We start from the raw sequence: 9,672 nt of genomic DNA, 5'->3' as shown, positions 1-9,672 counted from the left end.
ATAATGTACATATGTATAAAATAAGATTTTAAATCAATATAGCGCTTTAAAGCAGAGGTTCTAAATAAAGTTCCATGGACTGGCTCAAAGGTGGGGTTCCAGTGGACTGCGAACCTGGTGTACTCATGAGCACAGTTTCATGCGTGTGGCAATACGTAACTTTTTCTAATGAAAGTACCTGTAGCTTTCATCATGTTCTTGGAAGCTTTTGTCACACTGCCCCTCAAAGTAATACCACCCTTGCATTAAAGTTCTCAAAGCAACTTTACCCTGATTATTTCTTTTGATTCTGAAAATAAGATGGTGGAAAGAAATAAAAAATGATCCTTCTCATTTACACATAAGAGAACGAGACTCATGAATGTTAAGTGATTGGCCCAAGCATACAGGTAATAATTTTAGAAATCAAGCTGAGATCCTAGGAAATCTGACCTCCAGTTCAATGATCTTGCGTATGTGATTAAGAATGATATAACTAGTTTTAAAAAAAAAAAAACCTGGATGTACTTTTAAAAAATGTATAAACACAGATTCAGGGACCCAATGCCCCTGCGGTGTTATGTTTTGCATACAGATGGAAAATAACAATGCCCAGTGAAGACTGTGACGACTTCTTTGGAAGGTCAGAGGGTGACTGGAACTTAATTGCAAAGCAGAAGTCTTTGCTGTCATGAGGAAGGAAGGTTCCTTGATAAGCAAAGGCAAAGAGGCAGCCTTCATTTTCATGTAAAAAGGAAATACGATACTGATGTATCCAAAGAAAAGATGACACAATGGGGGTGCCTGGGTGCTTCAGTTTGGTTAGGCAGGCGACTCTTGACTTAGGCTCAGGTCATGATCTCATGATTTCTGGGATTGGGCCCCACATCTGGCTCTGTGATGACAGCATACAGCCTGCTTGGGATTGATTGTCTCTCCCTCTCCCTCTCCCTCTCCCTCTCCCTCTCCCTCTCCCTCTCCCTCTCCCTCTCCCTCTCCCCCTCCCCCTCCCCCTCCCCCTCCCTTTCCCTCTCTCTCTCTCTCTCTCTCTGCCCCTCCCCTGCTCTTTCTGTCTCTGAAACTGAATAAACACTTTTTAAAGTAGACCATGAAAATGACTGTTTTTGCTTTTCCCCCATCTTTTGGTTATACTTGACTTTTTCACTGCTACTACCCCCTAATTGAAAATTCAGTCATTACTAACAAATGAGGAAGTAACATTTGCTATCAATAAAATAGTGGTATATATCTTTTGGATGTCACAGAATTAGGAGAAATAGATGGGATTTTAAGAAGTTATTTTTTCATTAATCACCAGTTAATGTTGACTATATTCAAATAAAAGAAATGAGAATTGCATAATGGGTTGAAATGTAATGCCCGAAGTTCCGAAACCTCCCACAAAAGTCCACCAGAGTCGTAAGTCAAAGCCAAGCGGCAAGGGTCGTTTATTGCAGGTTCGAACCTGGTCCTCTGCGCACTCGTCGCTGGTGACGCAAGAGGCCACGATCAGGGTTGGTACAGCGTTTTTATAGACAGAGACAAATAGCACAGGGGAGGTTTCAAATTATGAGGGGCCTGATTAGTTGATTTTAAAGTAAGGACATTTGTTGTTCTCTGATTGGGTGTCCTTTGTCTGTCCTTTGGCGGGAAGGCTTTGTCCGTTACTTGTGGCGGGAGGAAAAAAAAGGGGGAAGGGGAAAGGGGGTAGGGTAGGTGAGGAATGTGCTAAGCAAGCAGGTTTACAGAAGCGAGAAATGCCGGTTAGTTTATGTACAATCACTCATTCCATTACATATCAGACTACATTTAGGAAGGTTTACAACCCATTCTACTACACAGCGGGTTACATTCAGGAAAGGCCTCACAATGCTCGTAGCAAACAGCAAGCAAAACAGACTTCTCAGCAATTGTATTTCTTATCAAAGATCCATAATAAGCAGAAAAGAGAACTTTAGCTTTAAACTAAGGCAGGGCTGTCATTTGGATTTAAAGCTGTTCTTTTCATTCCCCCCTTTTCCTTGTGCCTAAAGAGCCAATCTTGGGTCTTTTAAGCCTCTGTTTGTAATGTCTCGAGCAGTAGGTACTGAGTTCGTAAGACCATTAATTGTACAGCATTGAACATGTCTTGGACAAAATTAATAATTTTGTTTATGATGCAGGGGCCTAATGTGAGAGCGAGAAGTAGGATGGCTAGGGGCCCGAGTAAAGTAGAGAGCAGGGTAATTAACCATGGGGACGCACTGAACCAGGATTCAAACCATCCTGCCTCCTGTTCTTTCTTTTTTCGCTCATGTCTCCTCACGTATACCCAGTCTCCGGGTCGGTAGTGATGTGGCTCAGGAGGGGGCCCGGTCTCGTAAACGGCTCTCAGTCTGGGCCAAACTTTCTGGTGGGTGCGCTGGAGTTCCCTCAGGGAAATAAGAAGTTTATGATCATCAAATTCAGTTAACACATTAGACTGTAGGTTGGGAATTATAGGGGGGGGCACTCCATACATGATTTCAAAGGGGGTTAATCCCAGTTTGTAAGGGGAGTTCCACACCCTGAACAGAGCGTAGAGGAGTAAGACTACCCAGTTAGCGCCAGTCTCCATGGTCAATTTGGTTAGGGTCTCTTTTAGGGTTCTATTCATTCTTTCTACCTGTCCTGAGCTTTGGGGTCTATATGCACAATGTAGTTTCCAATCGGCCCCAATAAACTGCGCTATCCCTTGTATTACCTTTGAAATGAATGCTGGTCCATTGTCTGATCCTATTAGGGTAGGGAATCCGTACCTGGGCATGATGTCTTCCAACATTTTCTTTGCTACTACCTGCGCAGTCTCATGCTTGGTGGGGAAGGCCTCTGTCCATCCTGAAAAGGTATCTATAAACACTAACAAATATTTGTACCCATATTTTCCAGGCTTTACCTCGGTGAAGTCTACTTCCCAATAGGCTCCCGGCCTGGTTCCGCGGGTTCTGGAGCCAGGGTTTTTCCCGTGGTTGGTGGCGTTAGTTAATTGGCAAGGTTTACAGCTAGTAACTATCTGTTCACTTTTTGTCCTAGAGTCTTTAATGGTGATCCTAGCATGTCTTATTAAGTCTTGCATTTTTCTTGTGCCCATATGAGTGGCTCGGTGCATCTTGGATAAGACTTTATTTCCCATTTCTTCTGGGAGGATTATGCTACAGTCTGCTGCTCTCCACCATCCATTAAGGCACTGAGTCATAGGCGATTTTTGGATCCAGTTTAGGTCTTCTTTAGTGTAGGTGGGACTTTCTGGTAAACTAGCTGAACCGGGGTCTGGTAGGGTGGTCATTAAAGCACAGTCCACCTGTAAGGCCGCCTCTCGGGCCACCTGGTCAGCCAAATTATTTCCTCTGGCCACCGGTGTGACCGGTTTTTGGTGGCCTGGGCAATGTATGATGGCTAGTCGTTTAGGCAGCCAGAGTGCCTTTAAAAGAGCCAATATTTCTTCTTTGTTTTTGATAGTTTTCCCCTCTGCAGTTAACAGTCCCCTCTCTCTGTATATAGCTCCATGTATGTGGGCCGTAGCAAAAGCATATCTGCTATCGGTATACACGTTTAGTCTCTTGTCTTTTCCCAAAGTCAGTGCCTTGGTTAAGGCCACAAGTTCAGCCTGTTGGGCAGAGGTGCCAGCTGACAAAAGCTCTGCCCAAACAGTCTCAGTTTTAGTTGTGACTGCTGCCCCCGCATACCTTTGACCCTGATGTACAAAGCTGCTGCCGTCAGTGAACCAGGTAACCTGGGCATCTGGTAGAGGGTCATCCTGTAAATCTTCCCGAACTCCATGAACTTGTGCCAATATCTCAGCGCAGTCATGGAGGGGGGTATCCAAGTCCGGGTCTGGTAACAGGGAGGCAGGGTTTAGTGTTCGGGGGGGAGCATAAATGATTCTGAGGGGATTTAATAATAGTCCCTGGTAGTGAACCAGTCGGGCGTTACTTATCCATCGGTCAGGAGGTTGTTTGAGGACTCCCTCAATGGCATGAGGGGTTGTAACATGTAACTCTTGTCCCATAGTTAACTTATCAGCATCCTTTACCATTAGAGCTGTAGCAGCGATCATACGGAGGCAAGGGGGCCAGCCAGCCGCTACTGGGTCCAGTCTTTTTGAAAGATAGGCAACGGGCCTGGGCCATGGGCCAAGGAGTTGCATCAGCACTGCTTTGGCTACCCCTTTATTTTCATCTATGAAGAGATGAAAGGGTTTGGAGACATCGGGGAGCCCTAAGGCTGGTGCCGACAACAGGGCGAGTTTAATTTGCTGGAAAGCCTGCTCAGTTTCCTCTGTCCATTCAAAGGGCACCTGTTCTCGGGTGACCCGGTAAAGAGGCTTAGCCATCTCGGCGAACCGAGGTATCTACAAGCGGCAGAACCCGGCCGATCCCAGGAATTCTCTTACCTGCCTTCGCGTTGTGGGTCGGGGGATGCGGAGGACGGTTTCCTTCCGTGCATCAGTGAGCCATCGTTGGCCTTCTCTTAACAGATACCCCAAGTAGGTTACCTCGGATCCAGATCCTCGTGAAGTGCCTCATCGAACAAGGTGGGTGAGTTTTTAAATCCTTGGGGGAGCCGGGTCCAGGTGAGTTGCCCATTTGTGCCTCTCTCAGGGTCGGACCACTACTCGAAAGTGAAGAGCTCTTGGCTTTTGGGGGCCAGAGGCAGGCTGAAAAAAGCATCTTTTAAATCAAGGACAGTATACCATTGTCTTTCTGGGCTGAGGGCACTTAGGAGGGTATAGGGGTTGGGTACTGTTGGGTGTATGTCCATGACTCGGCAGTTAACTTCTCTCAGATCTTGTACCGGACGGTAGTCCGCACTGTTAGGTTTTCGTACAGGCAGCAGGGGGGTGTTCCAGGCTGAATGGCAGGGACGCAAGATGCCTAAGTCTAGGAGGCAACGGATATGTGGCGTGATGCCATTTCTGGCCTCCATTGACATCGGGTATTGTCGGACCCGAACTGGATCTGCCCCTGGTTTCAGCTCTATGAATAGAGCTGGGTGATGTTTAGCCAACCCCATACCCCCGGTTTCAGCCCATGCTTCTGGAAACTGCTGGAGCCAGGGCTCTATGTTTTGACTTTGTGAGGGTGGCCCCTGATGGAGTCGATATTCATCTTCTAATCTTAGAGTAAGTATGGTCATGGGTTGGTTGTGAGGGCCAGTCACTTGGGGGCCCCCTGGTGTAAAATGAATCTGGGCCCCCATTTTAGTGAGTAAGTCTCTTCCTAATAAGGGGCATGGGCTGTCGGGGATGACTAGGAAGGAATGGGTGACCTTTCCATTTCCTAGGTCCACAGTCCTCTGGGTGGTCCAGGGATATTTTTTTATCCCGGTAGCCCCTTGGACCCAGGAAGATTTTTCAGAAATTTTTCCATGGGGTCTGATCAAGACCGAATGTTGTGCCCCTGTGTCGACTAGGAATTGAACTGGGTTCTCCTCCACTTGTAGCGTTACCCTAGGTTCGGGGAGGGGATCCGAACCCCGTCTCCCCTATTCTGCATCTTGAGTGAAGAGGGCGGGTGTGGTTTTTGGCTGCCACGGTTTTTGATCATGACGTGGCTTTTTCTTTTTAGGGCATTCTCGGGCCCAATGGCCTTTTTCTTTGCAATAGGCACATTGGTCCTTATCTAGGGACTTTTGTTTATCCAGGGGCTTTTGGACAACAGCGGCCAGGACTTTGGTCATTTCCTCGGTGGCTTTAAGTTGCCTGTCCTCTGGAGTCTCTCTATTATTATAGACACGTTGGGCAATGCGGAGTAAGTCCTGAATCTGTTTTCCCTCTAGGTCCTCTAGTTTCTGGAGTTTCTTTTTAATATCAGTGGCTGCCTGATTTACAAAGGCCATTACAACAGCAGCTTGATTTTCGGGGGCCTCGGGGTTCATGGGGGTATACTGTCTGAAGGTTTCCATTAATCTTTCTAAATAAGCGGCAGGGCTCTCTGTCTTACCTTGTATTACTGAATACACTTTTGCCAAATTAGTGGGCTTGCGTGCAGCAGCCCGGAGACCCGCCATTAGAGTCTGGCGATAAATGCGCAGCCGTCCCCTACCTTCTGCCGTGTTGTAGTCCCAGCCATCCTGTGGGGGTCGGGTCAAGGGAAAAGCTGCATTAATGAGATCAAGGTTAGCAGTGGGTTGGCCGTCATCTCCAGGAACCAGCTTTCTTGCTTCCAATTGAATTCTTTCTCGCTCCTCGGTGGTGAACAGGAGTCGGAGGAGCTGCTGACAATCATCCCAGGTGGGTTGGTGGGTAAACATAACAGTGTCTAAGAGACTTATTAAATCTTTAGGGTTGTCAGAAAATCGGGCATTCTGGGTTTTCCAGTTATATAGGTCACTGGTAGAGAAGGGCCAGTATTGAAGTCGGGGGTTCCCTGTACCATCGGGAGGCCCTATTTCCCGTAAGGGTAAAGCTACGGTGGAGTCAGGAAGGCGGAGTCCTGGCTCATGAGGGGCCCACCTACGGGTGCGTCCAGCTGGCCTTTGGACTTCGCCCCCACTAGGCATGGGCGCGGGTTGAGCCTCCCTATTCTCTAGTTCTCCTATGGGCTGGGCTACGGGAGGCTCTGCCAGCGCAGCAGGGATAGGGGCAGCTTGCGGAATAAGAGGAGGAACCTGGTAAGGGGGAGGGTCAAGGGAAAGTAAATCTTGGCTGTCGGGGAGAACAGGGGGTGCAGTTGGAGTTGGCGGCTTGGGAAGGTTGATAGGTTTAGCCGCTAGAATTTTGCATGGCCCTGTTGTTAAAAAAAGAGGCCATCCAGGGAAGTGGGTTTTCTATGAAATCTTGCCACTCCAGAATATAGGGAATCTGATCCGAGTGACCTTCTTTCCCTGGTAGGAAAATTATTGATTTTACTTTAAGGACCACAGGGAGGCAGAAGGTTCTCTCTGTAGGCCAATTGACCCCAAAGGTGGGCCATTCAGAGTGGCAATAGGTGATCAACTTCCTTTTGCGAGTGTCTAGGCTTAAGTTGTGTCCTCTAGCTTTTACGTCCCTGAAGTTGGCGAGAAGGAGGGAGAGAGGGGTGCTCTGCGTTTGGCCCATGTTATGATTCTGAGGAAGAGGAGAAGAGAAGGGGGCGCGGGCAGCACAGACGTGGGGGAAGGGGCGCCGCTGGCCAGGGGGCGGGAGGGAAAGCCGCAGGGAGCTGAGGAAGGAGGAGAGAGGAACAAAGGATGGAATAATTAATTCTGATCAGCCGAGAAAACACTTAATTCCAATAAAACATCCGACCCATGAAAGAAAAACAAGAACTAACAAGAATCTTTCGCAGCGGTTCCAACTTTCTGGTGCCGTCTCGGCCAGCCCAACAGAGAGGGTTGTGGCTAGGACGGCGGTAATTACAAGGGCCCAGCGGTGACAATACATTTAGACTGACATAGAAGCACTCGCGTACTCGCCCGTCCGCGTCCCTCTCGGGAACTTAGGTGCCTCTTAGCATGGGCGGGCAGGTATAATCCCCCTGCTTGGATCAAAATAAATTTTGACCGCCTTAAGCCGTATGAGGATCACCGCGGAAGTCGGGTTAGAGCCCACTCGAATCCCGTAGCTTATGCCGTGGGACTACACATAGGGTAAGTCAGGCGCGTGCCCCTGACTCCCAACAATCATTCCAGTCAGTTTAACAGACAGACACACAGACACACATCACATCAAAATACGGGTAACAATTGGCATGCCTAGATGGTTTTTCTTTTAGACGCGTAGAGATATTTCTTAGCACTCTGGTAGTTCTTAGAGAAAATGAAAGTATTTAGTTCGCAGGCGCGTTGGGCGTAAGCAGCCCACAGAAAAGAATCCTGATGGGCCAAAAAGGCCCCCCGATGGACCAAGAAGGTCCCCTGATGGGCCAAGAAGGCCCCCAGATGGGCCAAGTAGGCCCCAGACGGGCCAAGAAGGCCCCCAGATGGGCCAAGAAGGCCCCAGACGGGCCAAGAAGGCCCCCAGACGGGCCAAGAAGGCCCCAGACGGGCCAAGAAGGCCCCCAGACGGGCCAAGAAGGCCCCCAGACGGGCCAAGAAGGCCCCCAGATGTCAGTGGACGTCTCCAACTGACCCCGGCTGGGTGCCCTATAGCGCGTCCGCCAGGGTCACACCAGCTTCCAGACAGAACCGGTTCTCCAGAGAAGAAACACAGATCAGAGAGAAAAGGAAGAACTTTAGAGCCAGCTTACTTACCGATCGGAATCAGATACGACCCGTTGACCAGAAGTCTGGTGGGCTCGGGGGGGATCTCGGTGGGACCTCCAAATGTAATGCCCGAAGTTCCGAAACCTCCCACAAAAGTCCACCAGAGTCGTAAGTCAAAGCCAAGCGGCAAGGGTCGTTTATTGCAGGTTCGAACCTGGTCCTCTGCGCACTCGTCGCTGGTGACGCAAGAGGCCACGATCAGGGTTGGTACAGCGTTTTTATAGACAGAGACAAATAGCACAGGGGAGGTTTCAAATTATGAGGGGCCTGATTAGTTGATTTTAAAGTAAGGACATTTGTTGTTCTCTGATTGGGTGTCCTTTGTCTGTCCTTTGGCGGGAAGGCTTTGTCCGTTACTTGTGGCGGGAGGAAAAAAAAGGGGGAAGGGGAAAGGGGGTAGGGTAGGTGAGGAATGTGCTAAGCAAGCAGGTTTACAGAAGCGAGAAATGCCGGTTAGTTTATGTACAATCACTCATTCCATTACATATCAGACTACATTTAGGAAGGTTTACAACCCATTCTACTACACAGCGGGTTACATTCAGGAAAGGCCTCACAATGCTCGTAGCAAACAGCAAGCAAAACAGACTTCTCAGCAATTGTATTTCTTATCAAAGATCCATAATAAGCAGAAAAGAGAACTTTAGCTTTAAACTAAGGCAGGGCTGTCATTTGGATTTAAAGCTGTTCTTTTCAGAAATAGGTGAGCTAGTTAAAAAAAATCTTAATGTGTTTCTCCTCCTCACAAGTCAAGGCAATATTATCATAGTTCTGCTTCTCAAGCCTCCTGTAAAAAGGTTGAAACACGTTTTATTTTTTTTTTTAATTTATTGCCAGGTTAACTAACATACAGTGTTTAGCCTGCTTGGGATTCTCTCTCTCCCTCTCTCCGCCCTTTCCCTGCTCTGTCTCTGCAAATAAATAAACGTGTTTTCAAGTACACAATGAAAATGACTGTTTTTGCTTTTTCCCCATCTTTTGGTTGTATACAGTGTGCTCTTGGTTTTAGGAGTAGATTCCTGTGATTCATCACTTAGGTACAAAAGTGGGGTTTTTTTTGTCCAATATGCTTGATATAATTTTATCATTTTAACTTAATTTTTAGTTGTATTATTTTTTAATTTTAATTTCAGTGTTGTTATCATACAGGGTTATATTAGTTTTAGGTGTACAATACAGTGATTCAACAATTCTGTACATTACTCAGTGCTCATCATGATAAATGTAGTCTGTGAGCTGGAGCCCTGCAGTGAGATCATGACCTGAGCTAAAATCCCTGAGCCACCCAGGTGCCCCGTGACACATGTAGTCTTAATGTCTTTCACCCATACCTCTACCCACCCCTCCTCGGTAACCATCTGATTGTTGTCCATAGTTAAGAGTCTCTATTATGGTTTGTCTTTTTTTATTTTTCCTTGCTCCTTTGGTTTTTGTTGTTGTTGTTTTGTTTTGTTTTTAAATTCCACGGATGAGTGACATTATATGGTATTT

General features: G+C 47.4%; 1 protein-coding gene across 1 annotated transcript; it reads right to left on the bottom strand.

The window, feature by feature from the left end:
* Window positions 1-2,029: 2,029 nt before the first annotated feature.
* On the bottom strand, window positions 2,030-6,498 carry LOC115506732. The gene is given in 2 exon segments (XM_030304787.1): window positions 2,030-4,500; window positions 4,503-6,498. Coding segments are annotated over 2 exon segments (4,467 nt in total).
* Window positions 6,499-9,672: the final 3,174 nt, after the last annotated feature.

The sequence above is a fragment of the Lynx canadensis genome, chromosome X (assembly GCF_007474595.2).
Source record: "Lynx canadensis isolate LIC74 chromosome X, mLynCan4.pri.v2, whole genome shotgun sequence".
NCBI classification, from domain to species: Eukaryota; Metazoa; Chordata; class Mammalia; order Carnivora; family Felidae; genus Lynx; species Lynx canadensis.
This window is presented reverse-complemented; position numbering and strand designations above follow the sequence as displayed.